The 21967-nt window shown below is 42.6% G+C and overlaps 1 protein-coding gene across 8 annotated transcripts in view; it reads right to left on the bottom strand.

Moving 5' to 3' along the window:
* Positions 1-21967, bottom strand: part of ERC1 (ELKS/RAB6-interacting/CAST family member 1) — a 391788-nt gene that overhangs the window by 41328 nt on the left and 328493 nt on the right. For all 8 annotated transcript variants that reach the window (XM_032647173.1, XM_032647178.1, XM_032647174.1 and 5 more), the window contains exon 17: positions 18060-18158. In XM_032647173.1, coding sequence (XP_032503064.1) covers positions 18060-18158 — 99 coding nt within the window. The remainder of the gene's footprint in view (positions 1-18059; positions 18159-21967) is intronic.

Below are 21967 nucleotides of genomic sequence, written 5' to 3'. Positions count from 1 at the left end.
GGCAGTTGGCCACAGGCGAAGACAGTGGCCTCCGCCCTGCCGTGCCCGTGCACACACCCGCATGCTGCGGTTGACGACACCTGCTCCGCCCGGTCCTCTGAGCTCTGGCACCTGAAGTGCTCGGGCTGGGTTAGTGCTGCAGCCAAGCACTTCTCCGCAGTTACACCTTCACAAGACAGAGGGATGGATGTGAAAGGCAATAACATGCTTGTTGCCTGCCGTGGGGAACACAGTAATGACCTTATCAGGACAGTTCATTTTCTTCTCTCTCTAGCCACTGGGAGTAGAAGGAAGGCCAGCCCGAGCTGTGCCGGGTACACAAAAGGAGCCTCCTGACCTGGCCAGGATCTCGATAAGTAACCAAGGATGCCAGTCTAGATTACAGGGAGCCCACCCAATCGCTCCGCCTTGCAGGCCACAGGACGACAGAGGAGCAAAGAGCCAAGTACGCTTATCGGGTGACTAGGAGATTCGATAGCTTATCTGTACAAGGGCTCCCGAGCGGAGGCCAGGCTCTGGAGGAGACTCCCCTGTGACTGGCAGTTATTTCAAGGCTGGGTTAAAAGCAGGTGTGTGTGCGTGTACACACAGAGAAGCTGGAGGAGCAGACACGGGCAGCTGGCCACTGGTCACATCATGACTGCAGCTCCAGCGTCACATCCCACAGCACAGACTGCAGACACGCAGCATCTCCAGCTGAAAGCCTGCGACGGCTGCAGCTCCAGTCACTGTGTGCCCGCAGGCTTTGGCGTCACAGGAGCCTGGCCCTGGGGGTGCAGGTGGGAGGGAGGGGTTCCCTATCACCTGGAAGGCAGGGGAAGATAGACATGTACCTGTAGCTGTGTGTACACATCAGAGACGGGTATCTGTGCTACTAGAGGAAGACAGGCTACACACAGGAATTGAATCTCTTAATGCTGAAGTAGGAAACAGAACACGACCTGTGACAGGCTGAAACACCTGTGAGTGTGTATAAGGAGGCACACGTATACGTCTGCAGTGGCGAGAGGGGGCCGGCAGGATGGGAAGAAAGATCTGTGCAAAATGGCCCTTAGCCCGGAATTCAGCTTTAGGATAGCTTAGCACTCTGCTTAACTGGGAGGATGGAAATGTTTCAGAATATCATAAAAGAGCCCTTCAAGAACAGAAACCAGTACCAGGGCAGGGGGCACCAAGGGCATCTCCTTCACTCACTCCGGGCTGAACCAGTGCTGGCTTCTGGGGGCTGGCCTGGTGCGCCCCACCTCCATCCGCTGCTCTTCTTGCGCCCATGCCCCCCCTTCTCCATCTCTCCTCCTGACCCACCCACATGAAGAATCTTCATTTCCACTCCACACACACACCAGAACCGTCATATATCTAAGAATCTAAGAGGGATCTTGGCTGCTCTGACAGAGCTGTCCTTGCTGGATTTATGTCTGCCACAGTCAATCAGGAAATCATATTGCAAAAGCAAATTCTTTCTGAAAATTTTATACACCATGAACAAAACCCATGGATTAACGATTTCCAGACATCACCCCTTCCACCTTGGGAGTAATCCAGGCTTTGGGTGGAAGAAAAAGATTTGGGAAAAACAAAAATTAGGAAGACTGTTTTTCTCTACCCATTTTCTTTATTTGGGAATAAAACCTTCACACAATCACTGAATTAATCTCTCTTCCCCCTAGTTCTGAAAGTTAAAGTCCCTTAGCGTGACACAAACTCTGACAGACGTCGCCATTTCAATGTTTCCAGCTGCTGAGGTTTAAGCAAAGCTTTATCATCGGAGGGTATGACAGTGACTATGACAAAAGAGTTCAGCTCAGAAATACCAGAAGTCCTACAAATTGTGACTGACGTTATATAAGGTAACCAGCCAGGGTAATTCAAGATTCAATAATCTGGGGCCCTCCGAGCCCTCCTCCGGAAGAAGGGCCCCTGTGCCCTGATTCCCCGATCCCCCTGATCCGACACAGGGCTCGGTAAGTGCTGACTGAAGATCAACTCTGAAGTGTAGGGTCAGAGCAGGGCGGTCCCACTGGGATGCGAGATACAGAATGCTGAGAATGGGCAAACCCACACATTCCGATTGAGCCGAGAGGCCCTGAGGGAAAAACTGCAGAGTACGGCCAGTAAAGAAACGGGGTGTGGGGCAGTCCAAGGAACCAGAAACGGGGGCACAGCTAGACTGAAGCATGGGAGGCTACCTGCTGTAACAAAGAATAAGCAGCTTCTGGTACAGCCGTAAAGTGACCTGATAGAGGGGGAAAAAAGTTAAGTTTGTGCAGAATCTTCGTATTGGTTTTATCTACTAGGCTCTAGCCCCACCTTTTAGTACTCATAAGAAACCTATCATGCACATGGACCCACATCCAAATTTTGTAGCGATTGCAGTGAGGGAATGCAAAGGACAGAGACCATGTTTCTGATAGGATCAGAGGACCTAACACTTTATGGGTGTTTAGAAAACGGAGAACAACGGACAAGTGAAACAGAAACTCCCAACCCTAGAAAGCAAGCGAAGAAGAAAAGGGAGAGGAGGACATAGGAACACCTTTCTTCACCATATTCATCTGTCCCTGTTGTTAGTGCTTTCCCTGGTTTCCTCCAGGGAGCATGCTTCTGGTGTTGTGGACTTGAACAGCAACGAACAGGAGGAAAAGCTCTCTCTGTGCTTTAAGCAAACTGCCCAAATGTACGCCTCACACAAGCTGGGGGGACTCTTCGTACTCAGTTGCCCTGTGGGCTCTAGCAGCTATAACCTTCTCACATATGAGATGCCACTGCTGACAAGAAACAGAAGCATGGGGAGCCAAGTCTCTGCCATCTTCTTCATCTAAGCAGTAAAAGCTCAAGACACTTGGTCTGATGTGCTTCTCTCGTTTGTCTGGCAAGCCACCCACACGTCATTCCCCAGATGTGCCATTTCAAAGCACAGTGCAGAGCCATCCTATAGTGGGCACGTGTGTTTCAGACTATGCCGTGAGTCCAGTGAGGCACGTTCTATGTAGCTGGAGGTTTTCAGCTTTCCCTGACTCCATTACCGTGCCTGTCTCAATGAGCATACATTTCTGTGCACGAGAATAAAGCAACGGGTCCACGTGTTAAGACACACTCGTACGTTTACGTGCACGCGCGCACACACACGGAATGTGGTCTGACCGGGAGGGCCCAGGCTCCTCTGAACTGGAACTCCTGCACCTTTGCCTATCTTGCATCAACGACAACTTGTATGTTCCAGGGAAGCACGGCTGTTTGCCCAGCTGCTTGTCTTACCTATGATTAGGTTAGTTGCTTCCCTCATGGCAGATTTTTGTTAGTTAGCCATGGAAGTCACTGAGGTGGTCCTCAGCATCTCATGATCTTAACTAGGAATTTTATCTACTTGAACACTTCTCTGGCAAGAGCAGCTGTGGCATCTCACACCTTACAGCACCACATGTTAAGCAGACACAGTGGTGTCCCTCTTTAGTGCCAGGGAAGGCTATGTGACTGGCTGTGGCCAGGGCCACGGCCACGGCCATTAACACGATCATTCAAACACTGCAGCCATATGCATGCAGGCCCTTGGCTGGTGATTATGTTAATTACTGGGCATCTAGTTTCAGAAGCTGTGGTGAAAAAAGGCTTTTTTACCCAGAGGCTACCCTTAACAGAGACAGATTTGTATCAGTCATGTTGTGTGCTACAATATCTTTGCACTGCATTGATGACTCTGCAACACTGCAAAGCCACAAAGCAGTTAACAGCATGGGCTCTGGAGACAGACTGGCTTACCTCTGGGGCCTGCAACCTTCTAGCTATGAGACCTGGGTCAAATTACTCTGAGGACAGTATACCTTATGAGACTGTAATAATCCACGTGTCCATCACACGGTAAGCTTCTTCAGTAATTATTCACCATTATTATTTCCAAGAACCTGTTTTACCATCTGTAAAATGGGAATGACAATTCTCACCCGTGTGAGAATTTGAGCACACGTAAAATGCAAGGTACTCTTGACTAACTCCAGCTGACATTCTGACCCCGAGGACACCTTAACCCCATCATTTGCACTGAGCTCCACCAATGACCGGATGGCTACAAAAGGGCACATGAAGAGATGAGAAGCACAAAGAAGAACTGGAAAAGCAACACAATAGACCAGAGGTCAGTAAATAAATGACAGTCCATGCACCAAATCCAGCATCACTGCCTGTTTTTGTACAGTCCATCACTAAGAATGGTTTTTCAAATGGTTGGAAAAAAAATCAAAAGGGTATTTGGTGACGTGTGGAGATTATCTGAAAATCAAATTTCAGCACCCATAAATAAAGTTATATTAATCATAGTCATATTAACCTTCACTCATTTACATATTGTCTGAGGCTGCTTTCCCACTGAAAGAGCAGAGCTGAATAGTTTTGACGAACAGTAAAGTTCACAAAGTATAAAACATTTACTATCTGGACCTTTATGAAAAGGTCTGCCAATCTCTACAGTGGACCTGGACCTATTCCAGATAACAGGGTAACTATACGATTAGGGAGGAAATGCTTATAATTTTCTTACAGATTACTTAAGAAATAAATAATAATTACTGTTAAAAAATTCAATTCACAATGAATAGTACTTGTATTTAATAGTAATATCAACACAAAACAAAACATTGGCTAAATAGAGAACTGGATTTGGCAATGGGCATAAAAAGAAAATTCACAGTTGCAGAAAGTTCTAATTAGTAAAATTTGATCTGGACAAAATCCCTGATTGATAAATAAAGTCATTATAAAGTGTAAATATGGAAAAGAATTGATACTAAAATGATTCAGTAGGGCTTCCCTGGTGGCGCAGTGGTTGAGAGTCTGCCTGCCAATGCAGGGGACATGGGTTCAAGCCCTGGTCTGGGAAGATCCCACGTGCCACGGAGCAGCTGGGCCCGTGAGCTACAAATACTGAGCTCTGCGCGTATGGAGCCTGTGCTCTGCAGCAAGAGAGGCCGCGACAGTGAGAGGCCCGCGCACCGCGATGAAGAGTGGCCCCCGCTTGCCACAACTAGAGAAAGCCCTCGCACAGAAACGAAGACCCAACACAGCCAAAAATAAATAAATGAATAAATAAATTTAAAAAAAAAAAAAAAAAAAACATGTAGGTTTAAAAAAAAAAAAAAAAAAAAAAAATGATTCAGTAAAATAAGAATATGGAAAAAGATGGACATTTTCAACCTCACGCCTGGAAAACTGCTAAAGAAACTGAATTAACTTAGTTTCAGTTCCAGCAAATATTCAGTGAAAATCCCTTGACATTGGTATAACCTGATTTAGATGTTTGTGAACAGATCAAATGTTTCTATTGAGTCAAATATTCTCAAGGTTAAACACGGATAAAACGCTAAGTATATCGTTCTGAGCACAGAGGAAGTTATTTCAGTGATCATCGAGGTCATCGACACCTGCCTCCTTGCCCCACTTTCTAAACGAAAAATTCAACGGACGGGGAGGTGACCCGGGCTGTGAATGTGGCTGGACCGAAGTCACTCGGCGTCCAAGTGCCATAGCCACCATGGAACACGTGGGCTTGCGCAGGCCTGTTTATGTGAACAGTGCCTGTAGGCAAGCTACCTTTCTGAATCACAGTGGGGCTTTTGGGCTGTGTTCTCTGCCTGGGACGTTTCTGAGAACCACGCTTCCCGGTGATGAGCACACTGGCGATCCTCCTCCATCCCATCCACTGCCGCGGCATCCAGGCCGCATGGCCTCCTCCAGGACAGAGCCAGAAGCTCTGACGTCCCTCCCACCCACCCTCCACAGGTCGCCACGGCACACAAAGGTCATCGTGATCCACCCGCGCTGGCGGCACCAGCCGTGTGGCTTGTCACCCTGCCCCAACGCCTGTGGAGGTTGGCAGTTAAGTCCACACGTGCTTTGACATGCCTCCCCTCAAAAAGTAAAGCCTAAGACGCTCTGGTCCATTCAGCACAGATGGTCTCAGTGCCTTGCGCTGAAGGGACAGAACACAGTAGAGGCGGTGGTGTGTGACTTCCGATAATGGGTCATAAAAGTCACTGTGGCTTCCTCCTTGCTCCCTTCTCTTGAATCACCCATTTTGGGTCCGGATGGTGAGGAACTGAAGGTTCCTGCCAGTATGAGCTGTGGGTGAGCATCCTGGAGCGGATGCTCCGTCCCCACCGAGCTTTGGACAACTACAGACCCAGCTGACATCCTGACTGCAACCGCGGAGACACTCATGCAAGAGCTACCCAGCCAAGCTGCTTCCGAATTCATGACCTGCAGAAACCACTGACCTAACAGGGGTGTATTGCTTTCAATGCTGCCAAGTTTTGGGGTAATGTGTTGTGCAGAAATAGAGAATTAATTCACACCCTAAGCAGTAGCCACAGGGAGCTACTGAGAGTTCAACAGATTTACAGTATATCTGCCTGGCAGTCGCCTACTGCTCCTTCAAGATGTGGCTCAAGTGTAACCTCCTCTGTGAGCCCTTGAGTCTCTGGTGCAGACCTGGGCTTCCCTATGGCACCTCGGATTATTTTTTCTGTTGGAGAAAATCTGTCCTTCAGAATTTGTTTTATAGTCTTGAAACATGTATGTCAACCCATGTACCTAGTGCAGTGTAGGTACATAGGAGACTCCCAATAAATGTCTTTGAGTTAATTTCCTCATTTCAGTCAGTTTTAAACCAAACAATAAGAACTTCAAAGCGCACTTACGGGCTTACTCTGCACGACCTCAGGACCCAGGGGTCAGTAATGCACTGCGGGGAATGTGCTTCTTAGTCTGTAAAGATGTGAAGTCAGGGATAAACCCGCTGGTTCAATTCTGGAGGATGCAACGGTGTGAATACTAGATTTCAAATAGTGACCCATCAACAAAATGACTATGACAGTTTGAACATTTAAGATTCTTCCATTTAATACCCAAAATGCCAAAAGAAAAATCTGAATAACTTATTTTATATTCACGTGAAAAGGAACCCAGACAGTGTTACCAGAGTTTGGGGTTTGCCAAACCCCTTCTCATGCAGAAAGTCTGTGATTCTAGTCTTGAAGAAGAGAGAGAGGTATATGTTCAGTGTTGACTACCTTTCAATGAAAAGAAATGAAGTCTTGCTAACAAGTGGTTTGCCTTAAAACCTGAATTTTCACCACAAAGAACTAGCCATCTGTTTTGAATATTATAAAGACTAAGCCTCTATTTGTGCTCAGCTTTGATCTCCTAGGATAATAGGAAGACAGTGATACAGTCCAGCTACACCTCAATCAAGTGTGCTCACTTAATTTATCCCAGAAATGCTGACTGACAGATCCAGCTGGAAACTTTAGTCTCGTCATCCCAGGATCAGGAAGAAGGAGGCAGACACATCAAGGGAGAATAGCTTTTTTGTTTTGGTTGATGATGCATTTTTGTGTCCAAGAAAACATTCCTTTAACCCAAAACAGACAGTAACCCTAAAGACAGAGAGAACGTATAGAAAATAACAAATTAGGGAGAAGCTGAGGACAAGTTAATGAAAGAAATACTGCAGAACCCTATTGTAACAAGGCTGTTGTTACACAGTTCAGATAAAATGTGAGTCAAATCATATCCTCCAAAACATAACTCTATAGAATAAAAGTGTGATACAGTAGGCAAGTGTTAGGCCTAGCTTCCAAAACCGGTATTAAAAGGGGTCCCACCACATGTTAACTGAGGGGTGGCTGATAAACCTGACAATGTATTCTAGAAGGTGGACTGGGAAGCCGGCAGTCCACGTCATAACCGTGTCAGATTACAGGATAAGCTGTTAGGGTACAGAGTAAATTAAAAGATTAAAATATCTACTACAAATGCATAAAATACATGCAACTTTTCTTTAGGGTAAAAGCTCACCAGTTTTTTATTTCAAAAACGATTTATTGGGCTCCGTAGGGTCCCCCCATTTTCAGAGGACTGTGAAAAACAATTAGGATGTGAAGAGTTTTATTCTGCATGAAGTACAAGGATATTTTTATTGTCCAGGAGGAATGTCTGAGTCACAAATGATACCACAAACAGGAGGAAGACGGCACTTCCTTATTAGTCAAATGCTGGTAATTGTTAAGGTGAGAACCCATGCATCTGAGAGCTTATGTTCCAGAGATGTCCAAAACACTGCAATTTTCAGTCTAAGAAATACATCGAGTGAGTCACAGGACAATGTCACCTTAAATCATTCAGCAGAAACTACAAAAATGTAGGATGTACCTGTGGAACACTGTAAACTCTGTCTTAAAAATACACTGAGAGGGGCTTCCCTGGTGGCGCAGTGGTTGAGAGTCCGCCTGCTGATGCAGGGGACGCGGGTTCGTGCCCCGGTCCGGGAGGATCCCACAGGCCGCGGAGCGACTGGGCCCTGAGCCATGGCCGCTGGGCCTGCGCGTCCGGAGCCTGTGCTCCGCAACGGGAGAGGCCCGCGTACCGCAAAAAAAAAAAAAAAAAAAAAAAACCAAAACAAAACACTGAGAGAAGGGTCTCTCCCCCAGATTACTCACAACTCACTCATGTGGCCTAAGAAGAGGTCCCTGCCTCACTGAGCTCGTGTGATCACCAAGCCTGTCAAGAATCACTTACAGCCACCGTGCAGGGGTGGCGCTCCTGCTTCTTTCTACGGCCTGAAAATAACCCTCAGGTCAGGAAAGACTTCAGAAGAAAGTGTCACCTGCCGCCAAGGGTGCTTCTTAAAGGTGATTAGGTCTGACAATGTCTGTGGCTGACCTCCCGCACAGATACCTGGGAGAGGTGTCTACACTGTTGCTCAGGCAGTACTGGTGACATCACTGATGATTCAGTAAAGAAGACATTTCTTTTGCTGCAGGAAAAATTAATTACTAGGATTGTGGGTTACTTGTGCAATGGGAGGAATGTTACTGTATTAGGAGAGAGGAGAAGTCTAAAGTGAAGAGGAACATCAAAGGATCTTGTTAGTATTCGAGGATTTTTACCACAATCACCACCAATGTCACACAGTCCTTTACTGAGCCTTTCCTGTGTGCCAGGCAGAGGGCTAAGTACACTGAATACATTAGTACATGTAATCCTCCCAAGAACCTTCACTATAGGTTTTATTACTGCCATTTAACAAACGAGGAACCTGATGCTTAGAGAACAGGTCGAGTGACTTGTGGGAAATTACACAGCTACCGAGCTGGACTCAAATCAGATCTGGAGCCAAAGCATGCTATTTACCACCAAACTAAATGGCCATAAAGTAATATAACTGCCGTATAGGGGACACAGGAGAAAACATGCTTTTTCAGTTTCACAGGTAGGACGTGATAGGAGAAAATAAGAGAGACAGGATAAATAAAATCAGAAACGAAAGAGGAGACGTTACAACTGATACCAGACCAATACAAAGAACCATGAGGCTACTGTGAACAGCTACGTGCCGACAATTTGCACAGCCGAGAAGAACTGGATTAATCCCTAGAAACGTACAACCTACCGAGACTGAATCATGAAGAAACAGAAAATTGGAACAGACCAATAACAAGTAAGGGAACTGAATCAGTAATTAAAAACCTCCCAAGAAAGAAAAGCTGACGACCAGCTGGTTTCATTAGTGAATTCTACCAAACATTTAAAGAATTAACACCAATCTTTTAAAAACTCTTCCAAAAAAAATAAGAGGACAGAACTCTTCCAAGTTCATTTTACAATGCCAGCATTACCTGATACCAAAACCAGAAAAAGATGCCACAAGAAAAGAAAATTACATGCCAATATCTCTGATGAACATAGATGGAAAAATTCTCGACAAAATATTAGCAAACCAAATTCAACAATACATTAAAAGGATCATGTACCATGATCAAGTGGGGTCTATTCCAGGGATGCAAGGATGGTTCAACATCTGCAAATCAATCACTGTGACATACCACATTAACAAAATGAAGGACAAAAATCACATAATCATCTCAATAGGTGCAGAAAAAGCATCTGACAAAATTTAACATCCACTTATTAAAAAAAAAAATCTCAACAAAGCAGAAACAGAGGGAACATTCCTCAACATAAAAAAAGGCAACATAATGACAAGTCCACAGCTAACATAATACTCAATGATGAAAAGCTGAGAGCTTTTCCTCTAAGATCAGGAACAAGACAAGGATGTCCACTCTCACCACTCTTATTCAACATGGTATTGGGAGTCCTAGCCAGAGCAGTTAGACAAGAAAAAGAAATAAAAGGCAGCCAAATAGAAATGGAAGAAGTAAAACTATCACTGCTTGCAGATGACATGATATTATATGCAGAAAACCATAAAGACTCTGTCAAAAAACTGTTAGAACTTATAAAAGAATTCAGTAATACTGCAGAATACAAAATTAATACACAAAATCAGTTGCATTTCTATACACTAATAACACACTATCAAAAAGAGAAATTAAGAAAACAATCTCATTTACAATTGTATCAGAAAGAATAAAATACCTAGGAATAAATGTAACCAAGGAGGTAAAAGACCTGTTCCTTGAAAACTGTAAGACATTGATAAAAGAAATTGAAGAAGACACAAATAAATGGAAAGATAGCCTGTGCTCATGGATTTAAGGAATTAATACTGTTAAAATGTTCATACTACCCAAAGCAATATACAGATTCAATGCAATCCCTATCAAAATTCCAATGGCATTTTTCACAGAAACAGAACAAAGAATCGTAAAATTTGTATGAAACCATAAAAGACCCCCAAATAGCCAAAGAAATCTTGAGAAAGAAGAACGAAACTGGAGGCATTATGCTCCCTGATTTCAAATATATTTCAAAGCTATAGTAATTAAAACAGTATGGTACTGGCATAAAAAGAGACATATAGATCAATGGAACAGAATAGAGAGCCCAGAAATAAACCCATGGATATATTGGTCAATTAATTTATGACAAAGGAGGCAAGAATATACAATGGGGAAAGGACAGTCTCTTCAATAAATGGTACTGGAAAACTGGACAGTTACATGCAAAAGAATGAAACTGGACCAAAATCTTACACCATACACAAAAATTAACTCAAAAAGGATGAAAGCCTTGAATGTGAGACCTGAAACCATAAAACTCCTATAAGAAAACATAGGTGGTAAGCTCCTTGACATAGATCTTGGGGATGAATTTTTGAATCTGACACCAAAAGCACAAGCAACAAAAGCAAAAATAAACTAGTGGGACTAGATCAAACTAAAAAGCTTCTTCACAGCAAAGGAAACCATCAACAAAATGAAGACAACCTAGTGAATGGGAGAAAATATTTGCAAATCATATATCTGATAAGGGGCTAATATCCAAAATTTATAAAGAAGTCATATAACTCAATAGCAAAAAATTCAACGAAAGTGGGCAGAAGATCTAAATAGACATTTTTCCAAAAAGACATACAGATGGCCAACAGGTACATGAAAAGGCACTCAACATAACTAATCATGAGGGAAATGCAAATCAAAACCACAATGAAATCACCTCACACTTGTTGGTTACTACTAAAAAGACAAGTGATAAGTGTTGGTGAGGATGTGGAGAAAATGGAACCCTTTTGCACTGTTGGTGGGAATGTAAATTGATGCAGTCACTATGGAAAACGGCATGGAGATTCCTCAAAAGTTCAAAATAGAACTACCATATGATCCTGTAATTCCACTTCTGAGTATATATCCAAAGGAAATAAAAACACTATCTTGAAAAGATATCTGCACACCTGTGTTCCTTGCAGTGTTATTTATAATAGCGAAGACACACAGACAACCTAACTGTCCACTGATGGATAAAGAAAAATGTGGTGTATATACAGTTACCCTTGAACAATGCAGGGGTTAGGGGCACTGACCCTCTGAAGAGTCAAAAATCTGTGTCTAACTTATAGTTGGCCTTTTGTTCTGTGGTGCCTCTGTATCCATCGTTCCATAACTGCAGATTCAACCCACTGCCAATTGTGTAGTACTATACTATTTACTATTGCCAAAAAAAAAAAAAATCTATGTATAAGTGGACCTGTGCAGTTCAAACCTGTGTTGTTGAAGGGCCAACTGTACACACACACACACACACACACACACACACACACACACACACAGTAATATTATTCAGCCAATAAAAAAGAAGAAAATCCTGCCATTTGTGACAACATGGATGGACCTTGAGGGTATTATGCTTAGTGAAATAAGTCAGACAAAGAAAAAGACAAATACTCTACAATCTCACTTACATGTGGAACCTAGAAAAACCAAACTCACAGATACAGGGAACAGATTTGGCAGTTGTCCGTGGTGGGGTTTGGGGGTGGGTCAAACGGTTGAGGGGGTCAAAAGGTGTAAACTTCCAGTTATATGATAAATATGCCCTGGGGATATAAGGCATGGTGTCTATTGTATATCTGAAAGTTATTAAAAGAGTAGACCTTAAAGTTCTCATCACAAGAAAAAAAACTGTAATTATGTGAGCTGACAGATGCTAACTAAACTTACTGCGGTGATCATTTGGCAATATATACATATACCAAATCATTATGTTGTGCATCTTGGATTAATACAATGCTATTTATCACTTATATCTCAAGAAAATGGGGGGGAGGGGGTTGCCACATAGAGAATGAGCTTTGGTTTAAATAAACGTCAGGAGAATAGTCAAAATGTAGGCAAAGATCATTGAAGTCAGGTGCTTGTAAAGCTCCCATTCTTCTATCACCTCTCTGCTGAAACCATTCTACACAGTGTGTGCACCCAGATGATTATTTTCTCTTGTGATTTAACTTGGAGTACCTCCTCACTATATTATCATAAGGTTCTTTTTCTTTTTCTTCCTTCAGTGTTAAATATCACAAGCCTAGGGCCAATGCACAGTTAACCTGGGAGGTTACTAACTTCCTAAAGTAAATACCTTTTTATCCATAGCATCTCATCCTCTATGACAGGGGTCCCCAACCCCCGGGCCACGGACCGCTACTGGTCATGGCCTGTTAGGAACCGCGCCGCATAGCAGGAGAGGAGTGGCGGGCAAGCGAGCGAAGCTTCATCTGTATTTACAGCCGCTCCCCATCGCTCGCATTACCGCCTGAGCTCCACCTCCTGTCAGATCAGCTGCGGCATTAGATTCTCACAGGAGCGCGAACCCTACTGTGAACTGCGCGTGCGAGGGATCTAGGTCGCGTGCTCCTTATGAGAATCTAATGCCTGATGACCTGAGGGGGAGCTGAGGCGCTGATGCTAGCGCTGGGGAGCGGCTGCAAATGCAGATCATCATTAGCAGAGAGGTCTGACTGCACAGAGACCATAATAAACCAATTGCTTGCAGACTCCTATCAAAACCCTATCAGTGAGTGGCAAGTGAAAACAAGCTCCCACTGACTCTGCATTATGGAGAGTTGCATAATTATTTCATTATATATAACAATGTAATAATAACAGAAATAACAATAAAGTAGAAATAAATAATAGAAATAATAATAAAATGCACAATAAATGTACTGTGCTTGAATCATCCCGAAACCATCCCCCCACCCCCCAACCCCTGGTCCGGGGAAAAACTTTCCTCCACGAAACCGGTCCCTGGTGCCAAAAAGGCTGGGGACCGCTGCTCTGCGAGATGTCTAAAATAACAGCATAAAAAAGAAACATATTCTTTTATCTATAAAGGAAATGATGTTATCTGGCAATCTGCTCTCCAGAAAACTCTAGAAAGTCAATATTCAATAAGTGTTAATTGAATGCCTGTTATTGCCAGACGAGACAGAGTGACTTTTCGTGTTAGTTTACACTGCTCCTTGTTGACTTAAGACTAATAAAGTAGATTTGAAGACAAAGAATATTCCTGGAAAATAAAGAGGGACATTTCATAATGACAGGGAGGTCAGTTTATCAAGAGTATACAACAATCAAAAATAGGTGTGCAAATAATAACAGAGCTTCAAAATACATGAAGCAAAAATTGAGAATTCAAAGGACAAATAGAATAATTCCAATTATACCTGGAGATTTGAATGCTCCTCTCTCAGCATTTAATAGACTGCCCCCCACCCCCCTGCCAATTTTTAGTGAAGTCATAGGAGATCTGAACAACCCTGTCAGCCACCTGGACCTATCAATGTTTATAGAAGACTGTGTGCAATAACTGAAGAATATCCTTCTTTTCAAGAGCACATGGTACGTTCACCAAGATGATCATTTTCTGGGCCATAAAGCATAAGTCTGAGAAATGATTACATCTAGTAAGGCTCATACTTTGCTGGTACACATGGTGTTTTTAAAAATTTTTACACGCAAAACATTATTTATGTTCTTAAGTTTGATAAGGCAAATCATCAACTTCAAAAGCTTGAAATTTTGTTAATAAAATCTGTTCTCTGTAGAATTAGCAAGTAAAGCGGATAGCAAGTCAAGACTTGGGCAATGTTTTAGGGATCACTCATGCATTTCTTTAGGTAAAACCTTTATAATATAATTATATTCACAGCACATTTTAGAAAACTTGAAATACTCTACCATAGAAACTCCAGCTGTGGCCAGCTAATTGCAACTGCACTTCGTTAAACCAGCGACTGTTAATATTTTAGTGCAGTAAGATCAATAGTGCAATAATTTAAGAAAAAATCGGTAGCATTTGAACACTTGTTAGGAGTTAGATCCTATTGTGGGAGAAGAGAAAGGAGAACAGGGACTCAGGAACAAGGTCATGTGAAGGTGGCTCATTTCTCAGTCTCCCGGTGAGGTTACCTACGGGCTGTGTTTCCTATGACACCAACGGGGCTGGGCTTCCTGCTGAGGCCTGCACAGAAGCTCCTGTGTTCTGCCAGAACAGACGAGGCAGCTTCACACTGGGGGAGGAGCCTGCTGAACTGCATTCAGCTCCTGCGTGGCCCCAACAGGCTCCACGATGCCCAGCTCCACCGCCCCCCACTAGCGTGTAGTGTAGATAAAGAGAATAGCACACGGACTCGCTCAGCTGCAGCGCTGTCTGGCGTGCGGGGTTCAAAGAGCTTTTTTTTTAATTGGAGTATAATTGCTTTACAAGGTTGTGTTAGTTTCTGCTGCACAGCGAAGTGATCAGCTATAGGTATACACATGTCCCCTCCCCCTTGGGCCTCCCTCCCACGCCCGCCATCCCACCCATCTAGGTCACCAGTGAGCACCAAGCTGCGCTCCCTGTGCTATACAGCAGGTTCCCACTGGCTATCTGTTTTACACATGGCAGTGTATTTATATCAATCCTAATCTCCCAATTCACCCCACACCCCTTTCCCCACCCCCTGTGTCCACACGTCCATCCTCTACTTCTGTGCAGATGGACCTAGAGTCTGTCATACAGAGTGAAGTAAGTCAGAAAGAGAAAAGCAAATACTGTATATTAATGCACGTATGTGGAATCTAGAAAAACGGTACGGATGAACCTCTCTGCAGGGCAGGAATAGAGACCCAAAGGGCTTTGTGGTTGGCATCACGCATTTCAGCTTCTTTCACAGCCTCAGGATAAAGCCACATGGAAAGTTTCCCGTCTTCACAGTGCACGCCTCTTTCCACAACTTACCTCATTGTTCTCCTCGGCTGTGTTTGCAGCGAGAGGTCTACACGACCCTCATCATTTTAAGGAGGGTGACACCAAGACACAGACTCTTCAGGAAGAAACAACTCCAGAAGAGTGAGATCGCCAATAAGCACGGGCAGTGAATCCAGGGGTGCAAGGCCACCAATACGTGTGAACCTACTCATCATAATTATTATTTTTTCTAAGAAAAGGATTTCCTCAGTCAAACCTCCAGGGCATCGGATCAAAGAGAGATACTCACGCAGCTGGAATATATTTTCTAGCCAATTGGCCTGGAAAGGAGAATCTAGACAGTGTCCTGGCAACCGTTTAACACGGCAGCAATCCATAAAAGAGGGAAAAAGAACTCTGTAGACCGACTTTTTAAAAAGCCTTCTTTTGCTTCTTTATTTCTCTTTATTTATAAGGACAGTTTGGGGGTAATATCCAAGCTCTAGGGGTTGTCCAGGGTAGGCACTCTGGAAGAATTACTGACCCTGAGAATGCAGAGCATTCTTCTATAGACAGAAACTAATGGTTTTACTCCACAGTACAGGTTTTTTTTTTTTTTTTTTAAGACTATATACTTTAACTTATCATAAAAAGTATATCCCAAACCTACTGGCAGAGTATCTGATCAATTTTCTATTTCCAGTTTGATGTAAGTCACTATAAACCTTACCAGGACACTGTAATATCATGCTAGACAGAGTAGTTTATAAATAAAATAACAACAGGAGAAATTCATCAATAGTTACATGCCCTGGAAGTTCTCCCCAAAATGCATAAAAGAAATTATAAAAGTGACTATTAACACGCAACAAGAAAAAAAAGCCACAAACCCCAAACCCCACTATGTCAGAAGCATAGCAATACACACAGGAAATCAGGTGAAATGAGAAGGCAGAGAGCACACCAAGGATTCAGTGAATTACAGAGAAACAAGGCGTGAGATGATCGTGTGAAAAAAAGTGACGGCAAACAAACAGAAGGCATGTCTGTAGTTAAGGAGAGCCGTTTCTCACCGTGCTGAACAAATGGCTGCTCTAGGAGCACGTGGACGGCTATGCCCATATGCCCTCCTCCTCGTCCTACGGGACGGCAGAGACCCCAGAGCAGCGTGGGAACGAAAAGAGCTGGTTAGTATTCAAAACAGAGACACAAGCACACTGTAGCAGCAGCAAACAGTCTCTAACCTCCTGACCCTTTTTACATGAGGCTCTGACTCGTAATTAGTTTGTCACTGTACTTCCAGCCTTCCGACCTCTCCGAGACGCTCTCTCTATCCACTGCTGGATCTGGGCAACATTATCAAGTGGGAGGCTTTTCTTTATTTTTTGCCTTTTCCTCAACCTTTCCCCATTCCTGTCTGCCTCCCACTACTGCGAGGTATCCAATTCCTTGTATGTATTAGCGAAACCTGTTTCAAGGAAAGGATCTAGTACTCGTCTTATACACACTGGCATAAACTTAATGCCAGGTATCATGAAGCAGGCAGAACAAGCAAAGTGATGTCTGGCAGAGGGACAGACTGCTGACATCAGGCAGACGGCTCTCCATTCTGCCTGAGTCAAAGATTGTACTGCTTTCCCTCTAAAATATAAGGCCTGCCGCAACTGGCTAGGAAAATGTCATCAAACCACGACTATACCTTCTGAATCTTAGAACAAAATTGCATTTTCGATATTATTGCTGCTTTCACCTGCAATATTTCTTTTTCTTCTCCTAAGACAAAGCTATGCTATCATTTGGAGGAGATGCTCAGTGGGGGAGTTTTCCTTGACTCTTTAGTCATATGGATGTAATTACTTAACTATTATTTTTCTCCCTCAGCTGTATATTTTAAGATTGAGTGTGATGGAGATGTTGAAATCTGACTTTTGGCAATGGGATATGAGGTAATCTGTTCACTACTCTCCCCCATCCATCATATTCAAGATCTTGGGAGAGTTTCCTTCTTCCAAAAAAACTGGCATTGAGTATGGCTCCCCTTCAGGCTGACTCATCACTGCCTCTTTTGCATTGATGAGAAGTTGAAGGCAACAATTTAAGAATGACATAGATGGAGGGATCCACCAAGGAAATGGGAGCGAAGAAACTAAGTTTCAATCTTCACGTGTACTAGGTGATGAGCAGAGATTAAAATTTGCAGTTAAATAATATTCAGTAGTTATTACCGTTGCACTGCACTGTGCGTGCCTCACTGAGCTTACAAGGAGAGTTTTGGTTTTCTACTGAGGCACTGTTTCTTAAATAAGAAAAGCAGGACAGTTACAAATTAGTGAGTATCTCTGAGAAGATCAAATTTTTTTCTCATCTCAAGGGTTCTTTAGTGTCCTCAAATCTGCTGAGTATCTCCTCTTAAAATATTCAGAATCATGTACCACCTTCCTCTACAGAAACTGACTCTGTGTTACAAAAAAAAAAAAAGAGTTTTCAGAAACTGATTATTTTTATTTTTCTAACTTGTATCCCAGAATCTGTAATGTGCTAGTACAAAACACATCAAAATAAAAGCATACTGGTTTTCACAAGACAATCAAAAGCAGTCTTACCTGGTCTGGGGAGGGTTTATGATTGGTTTGACTGGAATGGGAGGATCTGAAGTGGTCATCCTCATAATTGTCGGCCATGAGCTTCATCCGATTTTGTGTCTAAGAGGAAATGATGCGTAAGGGTAAATTTAGGTAAAATTTCTGTGACACGCTGCAAAGTAACAAGTGCCTTAAGAATGTCCTAAGAAAGGATAAAACGAATCCTGTCCGAAATAAAATAAGTTAAACATAGGATTTCTGAGGCTACTGAGGGAAGAAAGTCTAGACACTATTATGGACTGAACTGGGTCCCCTCAAAATTCATGTTGAGGCCCTGATCCCCAAGCCGACTGTGTCTGCAGACAGCCTTTAGGAGATAAATTAGGGTTCAGTGAGGTCATAAGGTGGGGCCCTAATCTGATGGGACTGCGGCCCTGTAAGAAGAGGAAGCGGGAGATGAGTCCCCCTGCCGCATGGGAACACGGTGAGGAGGAGGCCTCTGTGAGCCAGGAAGAGGGCTCTCCCAGGAACCAAGGCAGCTGGCACCTTGATCTGGGACTTCCCAGCCTCCAGAATGGTGAGAAGATAAACTTCTGTTGTTTAAGTCACTCCGTCTATGGCATTTTGTGATGGCAGCCCGAGCAGGCTAAGACAAGCACCTAATTTCCACAGGAATTCTGGAGGGAGGAGTAACCTCCGTAAATTAAGTGCTTTATTGCAGGGCTTGTTTTTATTTTCTAAAATAAGGATCGGATTATACTGCATATAGGATAGAACTCTGCTAACTCTGTTTTTTCACTTCATGATATCAACACACAGGACCCATCTTTCCAGGTTACCATAAAATTACTCACCCTTTTTAACAACTATTCCATTTGGGGGGGTGTTATATAACATACAGACCATAAATATTGGGGGAAAAGTTATCATTATCTGTAAATGAAATCATGATATACCTAGAAAATCCAAGAGAATCAACTGAAAAACGATTACAATTTACAATAAAGTTCAGCAAGGTGATCAGACAGAAGCTATATATTAAAATTCAATAGCTTTTCTTTACACCACCAACAAACAATTCAGGTTTTGGAAATGAATTGAAGATTCTGAAATCCTTCTCTTCAACCCTAGACCAGAAGAGGGTTATTATCCCACTGCCTCTTCTCCATGTTCACCCAAATGGAGGACTGGATTGGTAATTCTGTGTGCTTGGTTAATTTAAAACCCAGGTGAATGTAATATATATATATGTATAAAACATTTTAGAGCATTCCCTTTGCAAAGCAAGCAATTCAGAAAATGCACGGTACAAACACTATGCATAAAATCAAACAGCAATATTGTTAAAACCTGAAGTTTTAAAAGCATTAAAAATACATTTGTTAACATTATATGATTCAAAAATGTTCACTGTAGATAATCTAAAACACAAAAAGAAAAATTACCTGTAAATCCCTCTAACCAGTGATAATCATCGTTAATATTTAGGTGCACCTGTTCAGCCTCTTCCCTATGAACATAAAAAGCAGCATGCTTTTCCGATTTATTCTCTATTTCTGCTACGATATGGTATTTTTAAAATTGCTATATCTTATGGTATATTTTGATATCTGGTAGGACGTGTTGTCCTTCTCTACCAATTCTGCTTTGTCAAAATCTGATTGGGTATCTTTGACACATTTTCTTTTCTAGATGAATTTAAAACATTTTGTCTAGTTCCATAAAAAAGTTTAGAGAGATATTTCTTCAGTATTTTTTCACATAATGATGCCTGAGCGAGGGTAGGGCCAAAGTGCCTGGGCCTGAATTCTAGTTCTGCCTCTTACCAGCTAGCTCAGCTGGGGCAAGCTACTCGGAGCCTCAATTTCCTCACCTTTAAAATGAGAATAACAATACCTTCTCCCCATAAGACTGTTGTTAGGATTAACCGAGTTAATACAAGCTCTTAGAAAGGTGCGTGGCATACAATCAACACCCAATAAATTTCAGCTATCACCATCGTTATGAACATTTCTTTTCATGTCATTAAGTCTAAAACCGAACTTTAACTGGCTGCATAGCATTCAGTTGAATAGATGTTTAACAAGTCCCATATTGCTGGGCATTTGGGCTCCTTACATTTTCACCTAGTAATATACGAACATTTCTAAGCCAGTTCCTCCCTCCAGGATATAATGACAGCAGAAAAAATACTTATCAAGAAATTGTCTGTGATATCAAATTTCTCTTTTCTGAGATGACTTACAGGGACCTTGAAGATATGTAGGGCACTCTTTCTTATGTCAAGCCGTACTTATGACAAATGGAGAGTCGTCTGCAAGGCAGCTCTGGGGAAGCGGGAGGGAGAGAGCAAAGGGCAAAGGGGCGCGCCGGAAAGTGACAACATGCTGCACCTCACTCACTTTCACGTGGGTAAGAAACATTTCCCTGTGGACTTTAGTAGGACCCTGCAGCAAAAGTACACGTGGATACTGATTATCTTAGAACATGACACGCAGTCTTTAATGCCTGATGCCGAGTGTGAGTTTAAAACCTTAGAGAAGAACTAATAAAGCACATGCAAATCCACTTTCAAGGCAGGATGTATCTCAAGTATTCCTCAGGAATGAGAATGAAAGCCTCGCACAAGAACTGATCACAGGAGACAGATAAGACCACAGGTTACTTATTTGATCCATGTAAGCGAATGAAGAAATAGTCCTAAGAACGTCTCCATTTCTGAAAGACATGAAGTTTATCAAAGTTTAGCTAGTGTTCCCAGGTCAAATATTCACTAATTTGGTGTGAAGTCTGTTTCCTGCACAGTCAGAAGTTGAGCACTAAGTATCGGACAGCTCGCAGCACAGTAGATATTATACAGATCATATAAACGACACTCTGCTCAAGAATCTCTTGTTCTACGCTCTTCTTAAGACTAAGACCAGCAAGCATGGAAGGCACTTTATATCCAAATATTTTCCCTCTTGAACCATGCCACGTGCATGTGCAGAGAGCCGAACTCCCGTGGTCCCATGACATGAAGAATAAAGTTGTTTGAAGGAAGGAAGGAGAAAAAAAAAAAAAAGGACAGGAGGAAACTTGCTGAGATAAACTTTTTAAGCTGTAAACGCATATCTGTGTATATAGGTATACACACCCTCCCAGAGGAAAAGTTCGTTTACTCTGTTAATCTTTTCTTTTAGGACTAAGATGTCAATGCTCAAAAAAGGTGGTACAGAAACTATATGTTTCACAGAAGAATAGTTAGGCTAAGAAACAGTACATGTTGGTTATTCAAACCCAGGTATTAAAAGAAAAGGTTGGAATTCTGATCAGAGTTACCTGGTTGTTCACTAATCTTTCCTTTTTGGTTTCTGATAACGCTATTAACCTACCTAAATGAGTTTTAGAAAAACTACTACTTAGAAATATTCTGAGATATTTTAGAAAGCATATCATAAATAAGTCTTAACCTAACTAGCATTATTTCCAATTATAATTATCTTTAAGAAAGCATTAAAATTATTTCTGCCTAATTTGTTAAACTTTAGAAATCATTTTATTATAGTGAATTTTAATTAAACTTTAATTTGCTATTTTGGTATTTGATATACAAAATGAGAAAAGCATAATCTTCCTCGTTTTCAGGTGGGTCGGACTCTGTTGGTTATAAACTTAGCAAAATTTCAACAAATTACCTATGAGCTTTATTTTAAACTTCATTTCATGAAAAAGTATAAGTAGTCATTAATTATTCTATTTTTTAGTTGGTTTTTTTTTTTTTTTGCGGAACATGGGCCTCTCACTGTTGTGGCCTCTCCCGTTGTGGAGCACAGGCTCCGGACGCGCAGGCTCAGCGGCCATGGCTCACGGGCCCAGGTGCTCCACGGCATGTGGGATCTTCCCGGACCGGGGCACGAACCCGTGTCCCCTGCATCGGCAGGCAGACT

Source organism: Phocoena sinus, chromosome 10, assembly GCF_008692025.1.
Source record: "Phocoena sinus isolate mPhoSin1 chromosome 10, mPhoSin1.pri, whole genome shotgun sequence".
NCBI lineage: Eukaryota > Metazoa > Chordata > Mammalia > Artiodactyla > Phocoenidae > Phocoena > Phocoena sinus.
The sequence above is the reverse complement of the archived record's forward strand: the minus strand, read 5'-3'. Positions and strand labels throughout refer to the sequence as shown.